The sequence below is a fragment of the Cnephaeus nilssonii genome (genome assembly GCF_951640355.1).
Source record: "Cnephaeus nilssonii genome assembly, chromosome: 6".
NCBI lineage: Eukaryota > Metazoa > Chordata > Mammalia > Chiroptera > Vespertilionidae > Cnephaeus > Cnephaeus nilssonii.
The window spans coordinates 85464758-85488939 of NC_137077.1; the positions used below are offsets into that span (position 1 = coordinate 85464758).

The 24182-nt window shown below is 43.6% G+C and overlaps 1 protein-coding gene across 2 annotated transcripts in view; it reads right to left on the minus strand.

The window, feature by feature from the left end:
* The window catches only part of EEA1 (early endosome antigen 1), a 157966-nt gene extending 155532 nt beyond the window's left edge, over nucleotides 1-2434 (minus strand). For both annotated transcript variants that reach the window (XM_079774076.1, XM_079774077.1), the window contains exon 1: nucleotides 2178-2434. In XM_079774076.1, the coding sequence (XP_079630202.1) occupies nucleotides 2178-2201 (24 nt within the window). In that variant the 5' untranslated portion in view covers nucleotides 2202-2434. The remainder of the gene's footprint in view (nucleotides 1-2177) is intronic.
* Between the last annotated feature and the right edge of the window lie 21748 nt (nucleotides 2435-24182).

Genomic DNA, 24182 nt, shown 5'->3' on the forward strand with positions numbered 1-24182 from the left:
AATGTGAGAAACTATTCAAACTTTCCTATAAAAGAGTATGTACATTTAACACAGTGTTTCTCAACAGAGGCAATTTAGCCCCTAAAGGATATTTGGTAAAGTCTTGGAGGTATTTTTAGTTGTCACATAAGGGGAAGAGGATTTGGGGAGTGCTACTGGCACTTAGTGGGTAGAAACCAGGGATAGGGATGCTGCTAAACATCTTACAATGTAAAGGACAGCCCCCCAAAACAAAAAATCATCCAGGCACAAATATCAATAGTGCCATGGTCAAGAAACTCAATTGTCAACTGACTTATTCATATGTGATAATTCCATACCACATCTCAGCAATAGCCAGAATAAATTCCAATTTTGTAGTTTCAACTGAAATGTATGCGACAGTTGATGTGTATGCACAAACCCTAAAAATTATCTTTATATAACTGTAATGCTTAACAACATTAAGAGTCCTGGAAAGCATCCCATCTTTCTGAAAACTAAACTTTTTTTTTTAATATATTTTTATTGATTTCAGAGAGGAAGGAGGAGGGAGAGAGAGATAGAAACATCAATGATGAGAGAGAACCATTGATCGGCTTCCTCCTGCACGCCCCACAATGGGGATCGAGCCAGCAACCCGGGTATGTGACCTAGGCTGAATCGAACCTGGGACCCTTCAAACCTGGGACCCTTTGTCCACAGGCCAACGCTCTATCCATCGAGCCAAACCGGCTAGGGCTGAAAACTAAACTTTAAAAGAAACCACAGGAAAACTAATTTTCGGTTCTGGAACTATGACAAAAAAATCTGAGGCATGAGGTAATTCATTCCTCCGGGTTTGATAAAAGGAAAATCACTAAGTACTACAAGTAAATCATGCACAGATGTCTTTACTGTTGAACACAAAAACCTATGGCAAGAGCAAATGGCATACCCTTGCTATTGCCTAAATCACCAGTTTACTAAGATTTAAAAAAAAAAAAATCTCTGACAAAACCAATGCAAAAAAATCATCAAATGTCAATAAAGGGTGGCAGATAAGTTAACTATTTCTACCCCTGATATATGACCAAGTTTCACTTGACTTGAACATGTCACAAAAGCTATGCCAAAACAAGAGCACTCCCTTTGTATATAGTGGTTGACTCAAATGTCTTCGGCACATTGGATGAATATCACAAATTCACTAATTTCTTCTGTCTTTTGAATTAGTTATCCTACTCACATAATAACCGACAAATGGGTTTAGCACCAACTATAGAGTCATTTACATTTTGTTGCAACCTATTAGTCTCAAAAAGCCATCCAAAACAAACAAAAATTTAGTAAACTAAATAGATTAGGAATTGATTGCTAAACAATACACCTACAGCTTTCCTATGCTCTAATCTTTATATCTTAAGTTTTTTTCCAGATTTTAAATACAGATAACACTGGCAGAAAGTGAAGGGGTAAATGTATACCACTGGATCCAGCTTACTGCGGATTTATTCCTGGATAGCTCAGAAAGGGGGCTGGCTGGGAGAGGAAAATGCATTTTTAATTGGGGGGGGAAAAAAAGTTTCCAACAGTGAGTAATGTCTTCTTTCTCAGCTGACTTTGCCAGTAAATGTGGGTACCAGGATTGGGCCCATGCTAGGCCGGGTTTCGCCACATTACCCTCCAGCCTGGTCCAGATGCAAAACCGAAGCCCTGTGTGGCAGGTGCGTGAGGTGTCAAGCTGGGGGGACACCGTGGGCGCGGAGAGGGGGGTTAGCGCTGAGCAAGCCTCCGCGACCTCGCGCGGGGCGACCTCCGGCCCGGCAGGCGGCCCGCAGGCACTAACCCTATCAGCACCCGCAGTCCGGGCTCGGGAGGAACGCGGTACCACACCCTCCCGCCCGCCGCCTCTCGCACTGACAAGCCCCGCGCCGGAGCGGGGCGCCCGGGCCTGGGCGCGCGGTGCCGCGGAGGACTGGGCTCCAGGCCCCGGGCTCCGGCCTGCCGCCCGCTGCCGCCCCGGACGCCCTCCCTGCCCCCATGGCCTGACCCCGGGCGGACGGCCGCGGCCTAATCGCCTCCCGGGCGGCCGGGCCTAGAGGAGGAGGGAGCCCGCCTCCCGCTCGGCTGCTCGGCGCGGCGGCGGCGGCACCGGCAGCCCCGGGCGCGGGACCTCCCGCTCACGTGCTGCCGGGAAGACGGTTTCACTCTCTTACCCTCTGCAGAATCCTCCTTAACATGGTTTAGGCACCCCGGCGCGCCGCGGAGGCTCTCCGGACCCACGCCAGGCCACTGACTCCCCGAGGGTGCGCGCGAGGAAGGAACTTAGCCTGGAGGGGATCGAGGAGGAGGTCGGGACGAGGCGGCGGCGGCGGCCACTGGAGCGGCCCGGATTTCCCCACCGGCGGCGAGAGGGAGCGCGCGTGAGCAGGCGACGAGGCAGCCGGCGAGCGTCCGCCCGCCAGCCGGGCCGCCCCCGTCAACTGACAGCTGGGCGGGTCCGCCCGACAACGCCCCGCCCTCCCGGCCTGGCCATCCGCGGAGGGCGGGGCTGGAAGCTGCCTGGCCAGGCCTCGAACCAATCGGAAGCGGTGTGGCGTGAGCAGCTGCGTGACGGACAGGTGGCAGGATCCGGGCCACCGCTCCTTCCGGGGGTCGGGGAAAACGGTGGCGGCCGAGTGCTCCCTCGCGCTCCGTCCGAGGCCGCGCCCGCGCTCCCACCACAAGCCCGCTAGGGGGGCGGGTGGGGAACCCTGGGGCCCGGGTTGGGGGTCCCTGGCCGTGACCGGAGAAGGAGGTTCTGGGATGGGCACCCTGCTACGGCACCTCAGGCCGTTCTGTAAAATTTGTCATTGTGACCCGGGCCTAGAGGAGAATGGACTGGATTCTTATTTCTGCTGGAAGCGCCTGGGTGGAAGCAATGGAGAGAATCGCTGTGGGACTTGGGTGCCCTGGACAGGCTCCTGGTGTCTTATCCCTACTTCCTTCCTGCTTCAGAAAGTAAAGAATCGGGAGAAAGGGTGGGAAGACAGTGGAATTGTAGTTAGCAAAGAGAAGTGTGAGTGCTTTCTTTTTTGAGGGGGAGGGAGGACTATAGCAACATTATTTAATGGACTGATGTCGCTAACATGTCTTTCTAAAGCCCACGTTCAGCCCATTCTAAGAAAGTGTAAACCCTGTTCTGATAATAGATATATGAAGGGAATCGGCATTAATGTGTCTGTTTTATAGATTAAGAAAAAATAATGAGGTCACAGATAAACAACGTGTCAAAACAAGGGCTTGGACTTAAGACTGGAATGATGTCATTATTTAAAGTAAAAAAATCACAGCTTCAGAGTCCTACCATTCTGCTAGTATTCACAATCTAAGAGGTTTGATTTTATAGGGAACTGGAGGGAATAATGTAATTTACCTGGGGGGAGGGGGGGCTGAAATCTACAAAGCAATGAATAGAGTGCTTATTGGAAAGTATTTATAGACTTTTGAAAAGATGCAACAAATATTGCTCTCAAATGAGTTAATGTAAAAATGTTTTGTAAAGTGTAAAGTAGTATATGATGTAGCATGTTGTTTCTACCCCAAACGTTCTATTTTTGTGTGCCTATAGTGCAGCAAAAGAGTCATGCCTCAAACTAATATATTATTAATCACTATTGATAATAGAACACTTAAATACTTCCAGGCAAACAGAGCAAAATGCACACTTTTCCATCTTTCCAGACACAGGTGCATTGTTTTCATACAATATGGGAAATATTTTCACCGACTAAGGTGATAAAACTGTGTGATATGATAAATATATATTTGGTGTCTGCCCCAAGTTCCTGACACAGAAAAACCTTTGTAATTTCCTCACTATTAGGGTGCCAGGAGCATCTTTCATTCTAATATTTGACCTTGGACCCTGACACCAGAGCTTCTAAGATCCTTGAAATCCTCAGAGTAATAAGTGTCTTTTTTTTATGCTAACGAGATGACTTCTGGTCTGGGCTCCATAGATAGCTTTGGGATTGGGGTTGATCTCCAGAAAGACCTAGGCATGATTAGAAGGTATAAATTTTCAGTCTGGCTGGCATGGCTCAGTGGTTGAGCATCGACCTATGAACCAGGAGGTCAGGGTTCGATTCCCAGTCAGGGCACATACCCAGGTTGCCGGCTTGATCCCCAGTGTGGGACATGCAGAAGGCAGCCAGCCTATCAATGGTTCTCTCTCATCAATGATGTTTCTATCTCTGTCCCTTCCTCTCTGAAATCAATAAAAATATATTTTTTAAAAAGGTTAAATTTTCAGACCCACCCCCTCCACTTACAGAGGGAAGAGGGGCTGGAAGAATTCATTACCAATAGGCAATAAATTATGCCTATGTAATGGAACTTCCATTAAAAAAAAAAAAAAAAGCTGAACAATGAGGTTTGGAGAACTTCCAGGTTGGTGAACACATCAAGGTACTGGGAGAATGGTGTGCCTGGAGAGAAAAGAGAAGCTCTGAGCCTCTTGCTTCATAACTTGCCCTATGCATCTCTTCTATTTAAGCTGTCCCTGAGTTGTATCCTTTATAATAAACTGGTAATAGTAAGTGAAGTATTTCTCTGAGTTCTTTTGAGCTGTTATAAAAAGTTATTGAACCCAAGGATGATGTTGTGGGAACCCCCAAATTATAGCCAGTTGGTAAGAGAAAAGGTGACAACTTAGGACTTTTGACTGGTGTCTGAAGTGGAGGGTGTTCTGTGGAGTCTGTGCTAACTCTGCGTAGATAGTGCCAGAATTGAACTGAATTGTAGGACACCCAGTTGGTGTTCAGAAAATTGGAGAATTGCTTGGTGTGGAATAAAACCCCATACATTGGGTGTCAAAAGTATTGTAAATAGAGAAAGAAAACATTTTTTTTTCATTTAAAATGATATTTGTTTCTCTTCTTTGTTTTTCAAAAATTAATTTTGTTTAAAGCTGCTTATAATGTCACAAGCTAAGACCATCTTTACTGGAATTCTTCTATGGGATCCTCTAATAAATAGACTCTCATTTTAGCAACTGGGTTATTAAAAAATCTGTGTGATCTCCTGTGTTAACGTAACAAACACACAAACCTGTAAAGAATTTTTGTGAGTTTGAGTCAAACTGTCGAAAATTGCCAGGAAGCAGAATCTCAACATATTGAGATAAAGCTCTGGAGAATGGTGGTTTTTCACCTTGATTTATACATTACAATCAAAAGAGGAGATGTAAGTGGATTACATGAATTTCATTGCTGATAGATTAGGGAGGCAGAAGAAAGCAATGTGGGGAAACCTCGGGGATTGAATAAAAAGTAAAATGATAGATACATACTTCTTTTACATAGGTGGATATAGGATAGTTAACAGTCAACAATTAACAAGATAACAATAACAATGAGGGAATTTGTGGTCTCTGCCCTGGCACCCTGCACATTGCTTGTGCCCTCGGAGTCTGGGAAAAGAGAAGTTACAAGTTACCCTGATATTCTACAGGTATGTTATCTTAGATGCAAAAAGAAATAAGTTCAGTAAAGATGAAGTTGATCTTTTTCAGGGAAGATACTGGCCTAGGACATGACTACCCACTATACTAGTAAACTGCTTTTCAATTAAAAGGTTTTAATTTCAGACCATCCTTCATGGTTACTTTAGGTCTCTTAGTTTGCAAGGCCGCCACACAGGCCTTCCCTGAGTTAGGTTAGCTTGTGGCCCCTTTCAGTCCACAACTGCAATTTATGATAACTCCATCACTGGAATAATAGGCTAGAGAACTTGATTATGGCCAAAGAAAATAAGCAGTGGGTGTAAAAATACCCTTCACTAATCTAGCAGCTTCCCACATATAACAGGTCTTTTACCCTATCTGGCCACTAAATCCTATTCATTCAGCTCTCTTATACCAATACTAGAGGCCCGGTGCACAAAATTCATGCATGGGGGTGGTGGCGGGTGGGGGGGGGCAGCAGGAAGGGAGTCCCCTCAGCCCAGCCTGCACCCTCTCCAATCTGGGAACCCTAGGGGGATTTCGGACTGCTGGTTTAGGCCCGATCCCCGTGGTGGGATCGGGCCTAAACCAGCAGTCAGACATCCTTCTCGCAATCCAAGTCCACTGGTTCCTAACCACTCACCTGCCTGCCGGCCTGATCACCCCTAACTGCCCCCCCTGCGGCCTCGTCGCCACCAACTGCCCCCCCACACACCAGCCTGGTCACCCCTAACTGCCCCCCTGCCGGCCTGATTGCCCCTTACTGCCCCCCACTAGCCTGGTTGACCCTTACTGCCCCCCTCTGCTGGCCTGGTCACCCCTTGCTGCCCCCCCTGTTGGCCTGGTTGCCCCCAACTTCCCCCCCCTACCGGCCTGGTCACCCCCAACTGTCCCCCACGCCCCGCTGGCCTGGTTGCCCCTTACTGCTCCCACTGCTAGCCTGGTTGTCCCTTACTGCTCCCCCTCCCGGCCTGGTCACCCCCAACTGCCCTCCTCTGCTGGCCTGGTTGCCCCACGCAGCCTGCTGTTCAGTCGTCCCTCACTAACCCCCCACCAGCCTGGTTGCCCCACGCAGCCTGCTGTTCAGTCGTTTGGTCATCCCTCACTAACCCCCCGCCAGCCTGGTCGCCCCATGCAACCTGCTGTTCAGTCATCCATCCGGTTGTTTCTGTCATGACAGCCCCTGGCTTTTTATATATTAGGATTCCATCAGTTCTTTGACTTCACTAAGACCTCCAGTCCTTTGGCTCCTCTTACTTTCTTACTATCACCCATTTCCCTAGAGTCCTCATTTCCATCAAAATCTAGTTTTGTGTGATCCAACTTTATAATCCCCCACCTTTGTAAATATATTTAACTTTTTCACCTCTCTCTTCCTCTGTTGTTTTCATTTAGCAGAAGCCAAACCCAACTATCCACCTACTCTGTGCTTAATATCACTAGAGATGCACATATACAACTGGGGCAATTTGGCTCATTTTACATTACTTGTATAGCCACAGACCTCAGGTAGGAACCCAGCACAGTCCAGCAGCGGTCCTGTTACACTCTCCTCCTGCCTTCTTTCTCTAGATCACCAAAATGGCTTTCACACTTACAGTTGTTTCACTTTTACCTTGCATTTTCTTTTTTAACCCACTCCAGTCAAACCTTTTTACCTACTCCAATGAGACTGCTCATGTTAGGATCACAAATGACCTCCATGTTGCCTAATCCAGTGACAACTTTATTATTTTTTACTTTGACTCTCATTCACATTCAAAATAGTAGACTACTCTCTCCTTGAATTATTTTATTCTCTTGGCTTCCTTGACAATATACTTTGTTTTTTCTCCTCAATGACCATTCCTTCTCAGACTCATTTGATAACTTCTCTACTGTCTAAGTTTTATTTCTTAAATTTATTGGAGTGACATTGGTTAATAAAATTATATAGGTTTCAAGTGTAAAATTCTATGGCATATCCTCTGTATATTGAATGGTGTATTTACCACCCAAAGTCAAATCTCCTTCCATTACCATATATTTGACCTCCTTAACCCTTTACTACCTCCCCCCACACTCTCCTTTCCCTCTGGTAACCACCATATTGTTGTCTGTGTCTATGAGTTTTTGTTTGTTTGTTCACTTGTTGCTTTCAGTTTTATATCCTACACTAGAGGCCTAGTGCACGAATTCATGCACCAGTGGGGTCCTTTAGCCTGGGCTGTGGGATCTGGCCAAATCTGGCTCTCTGACATTCCCTAAGGGGTCCTGAATTGCAAGAGGATGCAGGCCAGGCCAAGGGACCCCACCAGTGCATGATCTCGGGGCCGGGAGGGACGTGGGAGGTTGACCATCCGGAGAGGGACCACGGGAGGGCTCCAGGGTGTGTCTGGCCCATCTCGCTCAGTCCCAATTGGTCAGACCCCAGCAGCAAGCTAACCTACCGGTCAGAGCATCTGCCCCCTAGAAGTCAGTGCACATCATAGTGACTGGTCGACCGGTTGACTGTCTGCCCCCTGGTGGTCAGTGCACATCATAGCAAGTGGTTGAGTGCCCTTAGCATATCATTAGCATATTACACTTTGATTGGTTGAATGGACGACTGAACAACCAGCCACTTAGCATATTAGTGTAATATGCAAATTGACCATCACTCTAAGACACAAGATGACCGCCCCCATGTGGTCAAAGATGGCTGCCCCATGTGGACACAAGATGGCCACCACAAGATGGCCAACAGGGGAGGGCAGTTGTGGGAAGTTAGGGGTGACCAGACCAGCAGAGGAGGTAGTTGGGGTGACCAGGCCAGCAAGGGAGGGCAGTTGGGGGGGGGGGGGGGGACCAGGCCTGCAGGAGAGGGCAGTTGTGGGCAATCAGGCAAGCACGGAGGGCAGTTAGGGGTGACCGGGCCAGCAGAGGAGGGCAGTTAGGGGGGTACCAGGCCTGCAGTGGAGGACAGTTTGGGGGTACCCAGGCCTGCAGGGGAGGGCAGTTTGGGGGTACCCAGGCCTGCAGGGGAGGGCAGTTGGGGGGACCAGAGCTGCAGGGGGAGGGCAGTTGGGGGGGTCCAGGCCTGCAGGGGAGAGCAGTTGTGGGGGTGGGGGAACGAGGCCTGCAGGGTAGGGCAGTTGGGGGGGACCAGGCCTGCAGTGGAGGGCAGTTGGGGGGGACAAGGCCTGCAGGGGAGGACAGTTGGGGGAGACCAGGACAGCAGGGGAGGGCAGTTGGGGGGACCAGAGCTGCAGGGGGAGGGCAGTTGCGGGGGTCCAGGCCTGCAGGGTAGGACAGTTGGGGGAGACCAGGCCTGCAGGGGAGGGCAGTTGGGGGGACCAGGCCTGCAGGGGATGGCAGTTGTGGGGGCCATGCCTGCAGGGGAGGATAGTTGTGGGGATCCAGGCCTTCAGAGGAGGGCAGTTGGGGGGGACCAGGCCATCAGGGGAGGGCAGTTGGGGGGGACCAGGACTGCAGGGGAGAGCAGTTGGAGAGACCAGGCCTGCAGGGGAGGGCAGTTGGGGGGGGCAACCAGGCATGCAGTGGAGGACAGTTGGGGGGGACCCAAGCCTTCAGGGGAGGACAGTTGGGGGGGACCAGGCCTGTAGGGTAAGACAGTTGGGGGGGACCAGGCCTGCAGGGGAGGGCAGTTGGAGGGGACCAGGTCTGCAGGGGAGGACAGTTGGGTGGGACCCATGCCTTCAGGGGAGGGCAGTTGAGTGGAACCAGGCCAGCAGGGGAGGGCAGTTGTGGGTGATCAGGTAAGCAGGGAGGGCAATTAGGGGTGACTGGGCCGGCAGAGGAGGGCTGTTGGGGGGGACTAGGCCTGCAGTGGAGGACAGTTGTGGGGGACCAGGCCAGTAGGGGAGGGCAGTTGGGAGGGACCAGGTCTGCAGGGGAGGGCAGTTGGAGGGGGGGCCAGGCCTGCAAGGAAGGGCAGTTAAGGGTAATTGGGCTGGCAGGGGAGCATTTAGGTGTCGATCAGGCTGGCAGGGGAGTGGTTAGGGGGTGATCAGGCTGGCAGGCAGAAGCAGTTAGGGGCAATCAGGCAGGCAGGCAGGCGAGCAGTTGGGAACCAGCAGTCCTGGATTGGGAGAGGGATGTCCAACCGGATTGGGCCTAAATGGGCAGTTGGACATCCCTCAAGGGGTCCCAGATTGGAGAGGGTGCAGGCTGGGCTGAGGGACATCCCCCCCCCCATGCACAAATTTCATGCACCGGGCCTCTAGTATAGGATATAAATGAATCACATGGTTCTTGACTTTTCCTTTTTTTTTTCCTTTTTTTTTTCATTTTAGGAAAAACGATTTTAAATATAATAATGTTGCATGCAATAAACATTAATATTTCAAGAATAAAAGGATTTTAAGTATAATAATATTACCAAAACTGTACTAACATAGTATATCACAAAAGTTGTAGAAAATATTAAAAATCTGCAAACAACAAGATTACTTCTATTATATTCTAGTATATTTCTTTCCCCACTGGCTCTATTTTTGTTCATCAGTTTATATTGTTCATTATATTCCACAAATGAGTGAGATCAAAAGATGTTTCTCTTTCTTCGACTGGATTATTTCGCTTATCATGATGCTTTTAAAGTCTATTTTGTCGGATATGAGTATTGTTACTCCAGCTTTTTTTTCTTTTCCATTTGCATGGAAATTTTTTTTCCATCCCTTCACTTTCATCCTTTTGTTTTGAGGTAGGTCTCTTGTAGACAGCATATAGTTGGGTCATGTTTTGTATCCATTCAGCTACTCTACACCTTTTGATTGGAGCATTTAATTCATTTACATTTAGGGTTATTATTGAGAGGTACTTATTTATAGTCATTTTAATTCTGTGTGGCTAGGTTTCTCACCCTCTTTCTTCTTCTCAGCAATCCCTTACAGCAATCCCTTTAGCATTTCTTGTAATGCTGGCTTGGTGGTGATGAACTCCTTTAGCCTTTTTTTGTCTGGAAGCTCTTTATTTGACCGTCTATTTTGAATGATAGTCTTGCTGAATATAGTAATCTTGGTCTCAGATCCTTGCTTTCCATCACCTTGAGTACTTCATGCCATTCCCTTCTGGCCTGTAGATATTCTGATGAGAAATCAGGTGTCAGCCTTATGGGAATTCCTTTGTAGGTAACAGTTTTCTTTTCTCTTGCTGCCTTTAAGATTCTCTCTTTGTCTTTAATTTTTGGCATTTTAATTATGATGTGTCTGGGCATGGGTGTGTTTGGGTTCTTCTTGTTTGGGGTTCTCTGTGCCTCCTGACTTTTTCCTTTACCAGGTTAGGGAAGTTCTCTACCATTATTTCTTCAAACACCTTCTCTATTCCTTTCTCCCTTTCTGCCTCTTCTGGAACACCTACTATTCTAATATTGTTAAGTTTCACATTGTCCTACAGCTCCCTTAAGTGGTCCTCCTGTTTTTTAATTGTTTTTTTTCTTTTTGGTTCTCTAATTGAGTGATATTTTCAACTCTGTCTTCTAATTCACTGATTCGATCCTCAGCTTCCCCTAATCTGCTGTGTATTCCTTCCAATGTGTTCTTTATTTATGTTATATCATTCTTTATCTCAGACTGTGTTTTTTTTCATAATTACTATAGCTTTTTTTAATACTGTTGAGCATTTTTAGCATCATTACTCTGAACTCTGTTTCAGATAAATTTCTTATCTCTGCTTCATTTATCTCTTCTTCTGGAGAATTCGCTAGTTCTTTCATTTGGGGGTTCTTTCTTTTGTGTCCTCATTTTGGTTGTCTGTTTGGGTTTGTGACTATGATTTAGGTAGATCCTCTATACCTCTCCTGGTTCTTGACTTTTTCTGTCTGACTTATTATACTTACATGATATTCTCAAGATCATGTCCTCAGGTTGTCACAAATAGTAGTTTTTCAGCTTTTCTTATGGCTGAGTAGTATTCCATTGTGTTTATGTACCACATATTTATCCAATCATTTATTGCAGGACTCTTCAGTTGTTTCCATGTTGCAATGAAAACAGGGGTGCATATATATTTGCAAATAAATGTTTTAAATTTTTCAGGTAGAGACTCAGAAGAGGGGTTGCTGGGTCATATGATAGCTCTATTCTTAATTGTTATAAATATGTTTTTATTGATTTCAGAGAAAGGAAGGGAGAGGGAGAGAGAGAAACATCAATAATGAGAATCATTGATTGGCTGCTTCCTGTACACCCCCTACTAAGGATCGAGCCTGCAACCTGGGCATGTGCCCTGACCAGGAATCAAACTGTGATCTCCTGGTTCATAGGTCAATGATTAGCCACTGAGCCACACCAGCAGGGCTCTATTCTTAATTTTTTTAGAAACCTCCACTGATTTCTATAGTGGCTGTACCAGTATATATTCCCACCAGCTGTGAATGAGGATTCCTTTTTCTCTACAACACTTGTTATTACTTGTCTTGTTGATAATAGTTATCCTAATAGGTGTGGGTGGTATCTCACTGTAGTTTTTATTTGCATTTCTTTAATAGGAGGTGAAGTTGAGCATATTTTCAACACCTCAACAGGGGATTAAAACCACAACCTGGGTATGTGCCCTGACTGGGAATCGAACTGGCCATCTTTTGGTGCAGGAGACAACACTCAACCAACTAAGCCACACCTTCCAGGGCCATTTGTATGTCTTCTTGAGAGAAGTGTTTGTTCAGTTCCTCTGCCCACTTTTTTATTGGATTATTTTGTTGTTGAATTGTATAAGTTTTTAATATACTTTGACTTTGAACACACCTGATCTTGTCTACTGAGTATCTTAAAGTTAGACTCTCCTGCACTCTGTTCTAAGATGCCTTATTTTATCTATTGCAAACAGCCTACAAGTGATCTCAGCCAGGCTCCTGGTTTTATATTTCATCTGTTTGCCCAAGATTCCCAAATCTATACATTGAATGCTGACCTCTCCCCACATCTCCAGACTTGCACAACAAACCATCTACTTCATATTTCTTCTTGGATGTCTAATGAGCATCTCAAACTTATGGCTCAAACAAAGCTTTCATTTTTATCTTTGAAATTGTTGCTCTGCCAGTTTTCCTATCTCAGTTTGTACCACTATTAGGTACTTAGTTGGATCAATAAAAAATCTTAGAGTTATCTTGGATTTCTCTTTTTATCTCCTCACTCCCCCTCCTTCCAGCCAATCCATCAGACAATCCTGACAGGACTACCTCCAAAACATACCCTAAATCTGCTACTTCTTTTCATAACTACCCTAGTCCATGGCACCTTCATCCCCTGTCTAGACTACTATAATAGTTTCCTGAGCAATCTCCCTGCTTTTACTTTGGCTTCCCTATAATCCATTCACTACACAGGACCTAAGAACAATTTGTAAATATGCAAATCAAATAATGTCACTGTTGCCCTAGCTGGTTTGGCTCAGTGGATAGAGCGTCGGCCTGTGGACCAAAGGATCCCGGGTTCGATTCCAGTCAAGGGCACTTACCTCGGTTGCAGGCTCCTCCCCAGCTCGGGGCTCTGGTAAGGGCTCATGCAGGAGGCAACCAATCGATATGTTTCTCTCACATTGATATTTCTCTCTGTCTTTCCCTTTCTCTTCTACTCTTTCTAAAAATCAATGGAAAAATATCCTCAGGTGAGGATTAAAACACACACACACACAGACACACACACACACACACACACACACACACACACACACAAATAATGTCACTATCCTCCTTGATTGTAGCTGCCCATAATCTATATATATAAAAGCCTAAGCAACCATATGACCAGTGACCGAATGACTGGTTAGCTGGTCGCTATGATGCGCACTAATCATCAGGGGGCAGACACTCAATGCAGGAGCTGCCCCCTGGTGGTCAGTTCACTTCCACAGCCAACCTCCTGCGCCGGCCATCCTCCCGTGATCCCACCCCCCCACCCCCAGCCAGCCAACCTCCCGCAGTCTCTTCCTGGCCAGCAGACCCCAATTCACTCCAATTGGGACTGGGAGAGATGGCCCCGATTGGCCCAGATTGCCAGCCATGCAGAGGGACCCCCACCTGTGCATGGATTCGTGCACTGGGCCTCTAGTAATAAGAATAAAATCCAAATACCTCATCCTGTCTGGCTCATGCATCCTGTCTATCTGACCCTGCCCACTTCTCTACCCTGGACTTTTAACACTCCTTGGTTTAGTATCCCTGAACTTTTATTCCACAATTGCACAAATCTTATTCCTGCCCTGGACCAACTGGTTCCTATTTAGGAAATACTTTCCCCTTGAGATCTTACGGTCAATTTTATGGCATTTATACTGCACCTAAAAGTCACCTCCTCAGAGATATCTTCAAAGATAACCTCTTCTAAAGTGGCCTCCAATTGCAAAATAAACAAAATAGAAACAGACTCATAGATACAGAGATCAGTCTGATATTTACCAGAGGGGAGCGGGTTGTGGACTTGGTAAAAATTATGAAGGGATTTAGAAATAAAAATTGGTAGTAACAAAATATTCATGAGGGTATAAAGTATACAATAGAGAATATAGTCAATAATATTATAGTAACTGTGTACAATGCCAGGTGGGTACTTGAAATATCAGAGGGAACACTTTGTAAAGTATGAATATCTAACCACTATGCTGTACACCTGAAACTAATACAAAACAATATTGAATGCAAACTATAATTGAAAAATCCTACATAATAAAAAGCTAATATGCAAATCGACCAAACGGTGGAGCAACCGGTCACTATGACGTGCACTGACCACAAGGAGGCAGATGCTCAACACAGGAGCTGTCCTCTGGTGGTCAGTGCACTCCCACAGGGGAAGTGCCCCTCATCCAGAAGCCAGGCTCACAGCTGGTGAGCATAGCAGCAGTGGTGGGAGCCTCTCCTGCCTCTGTGGCAGCGCTAAGGATGTCCGACTGCCAGCTTAGGCCCACTCCCCGGACTGTGAGAGGGTGCAGGCCAGGCTGAGGGACCCCCCCCCCCGGCAAGTGCATGAATTTCATGTACCGGGACTCTAGTAAAAATAAATAAAGAAATGTAAAGTGGCTTCAATCTATCACATTACCCATTTTTATTTTCTGCATAGCAGAGAAAACTACTTCTCTGACTTCTGACTTTTTAAAAAAAATGTATTTTATTGATTTTTTACAGAGAGGAAGGGAGAGGGATAGAGAGCCAGAAACATTGATGATAGAGAAACATCGACCAACTGCCTCCTGCACACCCCCTACTGGGGATGTGCCCGCAACGAGGGTACATGCCCTTGACTGGAATCGAACCCGGGACCCTTCAGTCCGCAGGCCGATGCTCTATCCACTAAGCCAAACCGGTTAGGGCTAACTTCTGACTTTTTTTGTCTAATTATGTCTTCCCAACAAAAGATAAATTCCCTGCATACAAGGACCTTGTCTCTTGTTCACTGCTATATTCCCAATATTTAATAAAGTGCTCAAACCAAAATTAGCAGTAAATGTTTGTTGAGGAATGAATAAAGAAAAAAGGAATGAAGGTGCTATGGTTTGAATGTTTGTGTCCATTTAAATTTCATATATTGAAACCCTAACTCCAAAAGGTGCTACTATTAGTAGGTGGGACCTTTGGGAGGTGATTAGGTCATGAGGGCTGGGCCTTCATGAATAGGAGTAGTGTCTTTATAAAAGGGGAGGGAGGCACTCACTAGTCCCTTCCTCCATGTGAGAATATGAGAAGTCTGCAACTATACTGGCACTCTGAGCTTCAGCCTCCAGGTCTGTGAGCAACAAATTCCTGCCACCCACTCTATGGAATTGTGTTATTGCCACCCAAACTAACTAAAACAGATATATAATTATTCCTATACTAGTAGCCCTGCGCATGAATCTGTGCGCCAGTAGCTCTCTGTGGGGCTTGGCCACTCCGTGCCTGCTGCCCAGAAGCTCTCCGCGACCCAGAGGCCCATCGCGGCCGGGCGTGAAACGCTTGCCTTGTCGCCAGGGCAATGAAGCAAGCATTCCGCCAGGCCGCTCACACTGCCCGCTCTCAGCAGCCGCCCCGCCACCCTCCCCCCCACCCCGGGACTGAGGGACTCCAGTGGGGCTGAGAGGACTGGGCACTGCCATCTTGTGGCTATGGGAACCTCCATCTCTTTGGCGGAGTGACAGTTAATTTGCACATTACCCTTTTATTAGATAGGAAGAGTTGCTTTACAGGGTTCCTCAAACTAATATCTTCCTACTTGTGAAGATATAGTCCAAATCTGACCATTTTGAGAACAATCCAACAGTATTTTCATCTGGTTTGATATTCTTTTTTCTTTTGATATGTATGTATGTTTTTTGACTCTTCAAATTTTTTCAATATTTATGGGAAACAACCTATTTTCAACCTTCTATAAATTATAACATTTTTCCTCTTGCTAATTTTTTGTGTGGCAACCAAATAATTCATTTGCAATTAGAAGCAAATCCATGAAAAATCACAACACAACAAGTAAAGTACAGATAATAGGTCTGTATAAGGAAGGCAAAAATAGTTTAGGGCAGGGGTCCTCAAACTTTTTAAACAGGGGGCCAGTTCACTGTCCCTCAGACCGTTGGAGGGCCAGACTATAGTTTTAAAAAAAAAACTATGAACAAATTCCTATGCACACTGCACATATCTTATTTTGAAGTAAAAAAACAAAACGGCAAAAACACCCGCATGTGGCCTGCGGGCGGTAGTTTGAGGACACCTGGTTTAGGGATTCTAAGGAATTCACACAGGACTACTAACCAGCTATTTGGCATCAAGTAGATATTTTTTTTTTCTTTTAACTTAACTGAATTATTTATTCACTTTTAACTTAACTGAATTATTTATTCACTTTTAACCAACTACTCAAAGCTTAGTATTAATTTGTGTTTTGTTTTGTTTTGTTTTTCAGCCCTTGAGGATAGGAAGAGGAAGAAGCAAAGGGGAAGACTTCAAAGAAATGGGGAGATACAGGAATTCTCCAGAAATCCTTACTAGTTTTCTTCATATTCTAGTTGACTTGATCAACCTCAAGAAAAGTATCAGGTCTCCATTGAATTTCTCTGAATTCAGGTTTAGGGAAAATCCAAAATAATAGTTATGTTTTAAGATATATTAAAAACAATGCTCTTAAAATATATATGATAGGCCATGGCCAAGTCTATTACATTTAAACCACAAGTTGGTGGAGTACAAAATAGGCTATGGAATCATGTAGAGATGGCACAAAAATTTCCATCTATAATAATAAAAGCATAATATGCTAATTAGACCGGACATCCTCCAGATGACCTTCTGGATGAAGCTGGGGCTACAAGGGAAGCCCAGGTCCCGGGTGCCTGGCAGTGGCTAGAGGGAAGCCTGGATCCTGGGTGCCAGAGGGAAGCCGGTGCCAGCAACCGGGGGAAGGAAGGCCTACTCTTGCACAAATTTCGTGCATTGGGCCTCTAGTCTGATAAATAGGATGGAACTTTTGAGAGCCGATGTGGCTCCTCCAGTCATATACAGAAAGTTCACGGTTGGGACTTTCTGACCTGGTAGACGTATCATTCTGTGTGGGTTTTCTAAAACCATACATTTTGGGAACTAGGAAGGCAATAGGGATCTAGGATAACTCATCCTTTTGATCTTGCAAATATCTTTGCATTGCTTGTTTGCAAAAAATAAAAATAAAAAAGTAGTAAATCCAAGTGAAATTGATGTTAAATCAAATCCTAATCAGTATTCTTATCAATCTTCTGAGACTGACCTGTAGACCTGCTAGCTGAATAGCCAACCAAATGTAACAAGTCACCAAAGGCAGTGTGGGTGAACTGCAGAAATGGAACTGAAGGGAGCAAAATTTGCCACTCCAAAATATGTCTTTTTGGCATGAGTATAATTTTAGGCTGGTTATTTTTAAGAAGGAGTGGATATGGGAAAAGCTCTGAAAATCAAGTAGAAGTTACCCTTTATATGAGACATTTACGTGTAAAAGGGAAATTTCCATTGATAAGGGTGTCTCCCTCTCTATAGCAAGAAAAGAAACAAGACTCAATCTCTAGAAACTCTTATCAATAGAGAAGGCAATAACTGAAATCTGCAGAAAAACCTTGCCCTCACTTAAGGTGCCTTTTCTGGTAACCTCCTAGAACTGACTCTCTCTACCCCTAACATCTTCTTTTGTCTTTTCCATGTGTGTGGAAGGTATACATACTATTAAACTTTTATTTGTTTTTCTCTGTTAATCTGTCTTATGTCAATTTAATTATTAGATCAGCCAAAAAAACCTAGAAGAAAAAGCTTTTCCCCAAGTCCATTGTTTTTATAAATGTGTCCCTCCAAGCCCTAACTTTGATAGGAAGAAGAGAGAAATCAAGGCCCTGCATTATTTAGCTTGCATCAGCTGATGTAGCTTCATTTTTATGTTTTATATAATGGGGGTCAGAGTAAGATTTATTTCATAAAAAACGGGGGGAGTATTGGTTAGGGGCCCAGAAGAAAAAGTGTAATTGAAGATATTTTAAAGGAGGGGACTATTTAAGCAAGTATGATCAAAGGTTAAGAAAATCAGTAAGAAATGGTAAAGTGCACGTAGGTTAGCAATAGCAGGAGCTACCATCTATCTAGTTGGACAGAGCCTGAAGGTGCAAGAAGAGAGAGCAATAACTAGAATCCAAAGAGAATTATGAAAGAGAGCTGAGGACAGGAGCTTTGATCTTAAGTAGAGGAATATTTAGAAAATTCTTAGATATGTAAGGGAGAGTACCAAGCAAATATATGCCCTGGCCTCACTCCCTTCCTACTAGTACATCCTAGATTTCTTGCTGGCACTTTCCACTGGCCCAACCCAAAGAGGCAAGATAAAGAGCAAGGGAACTTATAGTTACAGTGAGTAGAACAAGTTCAGCCTCCAGAGACACAACAGTGAGACCTTGAGTCAAAAAGGAGTTAAACTATCCTCACTCTAAGAAAGGCTGGAAAATAAATTAGATTCTATGTGTTCATACATACTAGATCTAAGCTACTAAGAGCAAATAGTGTGTCATATTTGATGTCTACAGCTCTACATTAAATATCATAGGTGAATTCAGTGAGGATCAGAAGTTTGAAACATGTCCATGACTACAAAGCTGTGATTCCTTCCTTATACCACACTGAAAGGAAATGTATAAAAATAATGATCAACATTTTAAAATTATTTTCATTTCAAAAGTTCTGAAAATGGATGGTGGGAATTGTTACACAACAATATGAATGTACTTAATGCCACTGAAGAGTACACTTAAAAATGATTAAAATGATAAATTTAATGATATTACATTTTGCCACTTTTTTTTTTAAAAAGAAAGACTAGAGATTTGACCAAAAAGAGAAAGTGGAAGATGTGACAACGAAAGCAAGAGGTTGTAATGATGCAAGGAACCAAGAACCAAGGAATGCAGGCTGCCTGCAGAAGCTAGAAAAGGCAAGAAAGCATTCTCCCATGAGTCTCCAGAAAGGATCAGTCCCTGAAGATGCCTTGACTTAAGATTAGTGAAACTGATTGCAGTCTATTGGCCTCTAGAACTGTAAGATAATAAATTTGTCTTGTTTTAAAAATAAAGGAAAAAAAAACTTTTCAATGAGCAATATGTGCATTAAATTTGGAGCTTATTGATTGTGACAGCCATTATTGATAAATGAGTTCTATTATATTTTATTTTTATCATTGACATTATTACAAATGTCCCCCCTTGCCCTGCCTTCCCCCACTTTGATCACCTCCACCCAGACCCCACCCTCCCTTCCCTTTGGGCCCTCACCACATTGTTGTTTGTGTACATGGGCTATGCATATATATTCTTTGGCTATTCTCTTAACTTTCTTTCATGCCATCCACCCTACCCACCTCCCCTCTAGTATCTCAATCTGTACCATGTATCCATGTCTCTGGTTCTATTTTGTTCATCAGTTTATTTTGTGCATTAGATTCCATAAGTGAGATCATATAGCATTTGTCTTTCTCTGATTGGCTTATTTTGCTTAGCATAATACTCTTCAAGTCCATCCATGCTGTTGTCAAAGGTAAGAGTTCCTTCCTTTTTATGGCAACATAGTAGTCCATTGTGTAAATGTATCATAGCTTTTTTATCCACTCATCTACTAATGGGCACTTGGGCTGTTTCCAGATCTTGGCTATTGTAAACAATGCTGCTATGAACATAGGGGTACGAATATTCTTTCTGACTGGTGTTTCAGGATTCTTAGGATATATTCCTTGAAGTGGGATTACTAGGTCAAAAGGCAGTCCCATTTTTAAGTTTTTGAGGAAACTCCATACTGTTTTCCACAGTAGCTACACTAGTCTGCATTCCCACCAATAGTGTGCTAGGGTTCCCTTTTCCCCACATCCTCGCCAGCACTTGTTTGTTGATTTATAAATCTGTGGTGATTTTAATCTGATCTCCAAATTCTCTAACACTTTTCACCAAAAGGTAGAATCTGATTTCCCTTCTCTTGAAGGTAGGCTGGACTCAGTGACTTGCTTCAAATGCATAGTCACTGTGTGACTTCTAAGGCTAGCATAAAGCTGTTTAATAGATACAAGTGGAATATTTTTTCATGTAATTGTTAGCTCAATATGCTTTCAAACAAGTTGCTTAGTTTGAAAAAAATCATATCATGAACTTGAACTTCAAGCTTCTAGTATTAGAACTACTCAACTTTGGAAGGAATATGCCAGAATGTACACAGAAGAGTGACCTGGTATTATTATTTATTGATTTTAATAATTTGGTTAAACAAGATGGACTGCACCTAGATTTTCAGCTACAGGACCACTATTACCTACCTCCCATACATTCTCAATGGTTTGCCGGACACTCTTAAGGTTTCCATTACATATTATCTATTTGCTGGGGTCCCCCAAATTTACAGACTGGCTCTCTCTTAGAAATATAAAACCCAAATATTTAACAACCTATTGAATAAACCCACTTTGATATCCAATGGAATCCTCAAGATCAATTCAAAATGTTTAACCTACCTTTTATTCTGCCCATCCTTCATTCACTTCTCTATGTGCTCCTGGATTCCTGTATCATAGTGCTAACCCCATGCCCAAGCTAGAAATCTGAGTGTCATTTTTTGTTCACCTTTTATTTCTGTCTATATTCAATTAATCACCCAGTCCTATGAATGCTAGCTCATGTCACCCCATTTTTAAGACATTCTTTTTTAATCTGAGTTGTCAATTCATTCTCTACAATGCAGCCAGAGTGATCTTTCTAAAATATCACTACCCCCCTACTCAAAATTCTTTACTAGTCCCATTAGTTTGCGGATAAAAGTCCAAATTCTTTACTGTGGCTAACAAATCTCCACATGCTCCTGCCCCAGCTACCCCTCCACCCTTAACCTCCTTCCATTATTTTCTTTACACTGTCACTTCAGGCATGCTGAACAATCGCAGGCTTCTGGCTCATCACAATCCCTCCCTTACTTTTGGACCACTAACTATGCTATTCCATATGCCTGAAATGTTCCCTACATTCATCTTCCCTTTGTCTGGCTAATTCCTTCTCATCCTCAACTCTCACACCCTCCCCCAAAACTAAGCTATATGGCCTATGTGTTCCTCCAATTTGTACTCAACCCTATTGTGGGAGAGAAGAGACCTTCACAGACTCAAAACACTCTGGGCTACATGACAAGTTTGTCCCTAAGGTGCATCATTCAACTACCTCCTCTTGTTCTGAAAGCAGACACCACCCCCACCCCTATTTTCAATTATAATTGGCTTCCTGGGTAGATTTTCCTTTAAAGAGTAAATGTACTGGTTCTGTTGATGTAAGCATACAATCCATATGAATATTTCATTGCCCATTGTAAATTAATAAAATGACATTTGAGTCTCTGTAAGCTTAGATTATATGAGTTTGCCAAGAGAAGACTTTACTTTTAATGTGCGGACAAAAATTCAAGTTTTGAGCCTGCAAAGCAAAGGTTCAGAGCTTATACCCAGTGGATTTACCAATGAAAGTGAACTTCCTGAGGTCTTGACAGCTAGCCCTCTGGCCTCCATAGACAGCATAATTAGAATGATGAGTTGTATTGAATCTACACCTAGCACACTTCCATCTTCCCCTTGTGATTTCATAGAAATTTAGTGGTACAAGATTCCAGAGGAAATCAAATTCAAAAAGTTCATTGCTTAAATTCATAGATTGCTTAGGATAGCCTGAAAATCTAGAGTATTTTAGTCAGAGCAGAAGTAAATAGTCCTTTGTGAAATACGAATTTGAAAATGTCTTATCACCACAGAGATGGTAGTGGGAGCAAGCAATGAGAGATGATAAAGTACTTAACATAATAGTTATTAATGCTTAAATTATTGTTGTGTAAAAAATATTCTGGGTGGATTAGGAAGGCTCTCTCTTTCTCTCTCTCTCTTTCTCCTCCACTCCCCCTCCTTCCTGCACTCCCTCCTCTATAGCTACTGTATTAAGAAAAGTATTTTCTTTGTTAAGAGAGACAAAGTCTACCTGATAACTCTGGGCTATCACCTCATTCATGTTATCACTTCTAAATGATATTAAAATATGTTTAATATCAGCATTTGCAAGATTACATAAAAAATAACATGGCATACTTTTTAAAAATATTTAAGGACAATGTTTGTTATGGGATTAATTGGCTAAATTGGACCAAAAAATGTATCTTATTTGACAGATTTTGATTAACATATAAAATCGACACTTAGTTGACAGAAACAAGCAAACAAAAAATTAATCTGGAAAGATAATTAAGGAGTAACATTGGACAATACAGTCTTTTCCTTTTACCTTGTAGCTTAAGTGTCTCTCCCTTCTTAGCTTAAGTGCCTGAGGAAGTGCAACTCAAACCAACAGAAAACAGATTAACAGGAAAAAAGATGTACCATTTTTATTAATGTTAATACATATATGTGCATAAGAATTTTACCAAAAAAGAAGTGAAAACTTGAAGTGATTAGACTGGAGTGATTATCATAGAACTGTTTTTATGTTTATTGAAAGCATAGATTTATATAGAGATTTTTATCATATTTCACTCTGGTGCATATGTATTAGTAAAAAAAGAAAATACAAAAGAATAACATGGTAACAGTATTCCTAAAACGTCATATTCAGAGGCTCTTATGATTCATTTTTTTTGACTCAGTCTTAGATGTTCATAATTTTCCACACAATGTAGTTAGTCATCAAGAATTTGGTGGGACAGCATTTCTTCAAAATGTTCCTCTTCTGTCTCTGCATTTTCTTCCAAGCCTCAGACACTCATTTGGCTAACAGTTACACTGAATCATCCTGGATGTGAGATATGCCTCTTCCACAGTCCCCAGCTTACTCTTCTACTGGTGCTTTCCACGACGGTTAAAATGTTTGTAGAGATAGCTGATGCGTTTGTTAAGGTTGTGTAGGTCATCACTGATCATCCGATTTCCAACCATTCTCTTCTTTCGGATACAACGCTGCAATTCATTCCCCTTCCAGCCTCGAAGCCATTTGGGGCCCTTGATTAGTTCTTTGGGGTGCTTTTCAAAATTTCCCAGGATCCCGATGTTATCATACACCCCAAGCATGGCCCTCTTCTCGTTCCAACAGTCAACCACTTTGGGGGACGGGATGGTGTGCCTTACAAAATACAAGTCAGGAACATCCAGAGAGAAACTTCTGCAGGCCTGGGGCACCCAGCTCCATAGGCGCCTTCCTGGTCCGCAGCGAGGCACCCTGCCATTGTTCTCGTCTCTCCCCTACAGCAGCATACAGCTATAGCAGAGTGCTGGCCAGACGTGACCTTCAAGGAGATGACAGGAACCGCTCATGCCTCCCTCATACAGGTATTAGGTGAAAGCAGCCGTCTTGGGCCTTACCCAGGTAGCTCTCAAAGCTATATCATTTTAACAAAGGGTGGTGATACATTCTGGAGAAATTACTAGACAAAGGAGAGGGGTTTGGGGCTCCCAGGACAGAAAAAGTGACTAGGCAATATATGGAGGGATCTAATGGAGGATAAGGGTTACTTGAGTAAGGTTTGCTTATGCAGACTCACTTCTGTGCCAGCTCTCCATCTCCCATGTGATAAATTAATTAACAAGGAGGCCATTAGACTGATGTGGTTCTGATGCCTTAGCAGCCTTCGTAAGGAAACCAAAACCCAAGCCTGAAATGCCTCAGGATTAGAAACCAAAACCCAACGACAACCAATCCCAAACAACCAACTAGGCTTTTTCAAATAATACAACCACTTAAGCTATAGCCAATCAAATAATTTCCTCACTTCTACTTCTTCTCTGTAAAAGTCTTGCCCCAGCTACCATTGGTAGAGTACTTCTAACCACTTCTGGTTTGGTGCTGCTTCAGTCAAATCAATTTTTGCTTAAATCAGCTCTTAGGATTTTTAATATGCCTCAGTTTATGACAGGTGATAAGAATAGCTCTCCTCCTCCTGTTACAGGAAAAGGGAGAAATTTATGCCTTGCTTTTAAGCAGAAGTAAAGGCAGAGAACTGTTTTAAAAAAAGAAAAGGTTAAGCAAACAAACTTTATGTAATGCTTATGTGAAGTAGACATAAGAACTGCAAAATGGGGCAGAAGACAAGAAGCTTTTATAGGATAAAGAATAAAGAACAAGGGAGAAACAAATATAAAATATCTGCTTGGCTGGGGCCACCTGGTGAAACTTGTTTGGGGTGAGAATGCTCAGGGTAGGCTTGGTGTTTGGGGATTGGCATTTGGGGATTGGTTGACTAAATATACTGGGTTTCTGGTCAAGTGAAGCAATTACAGGG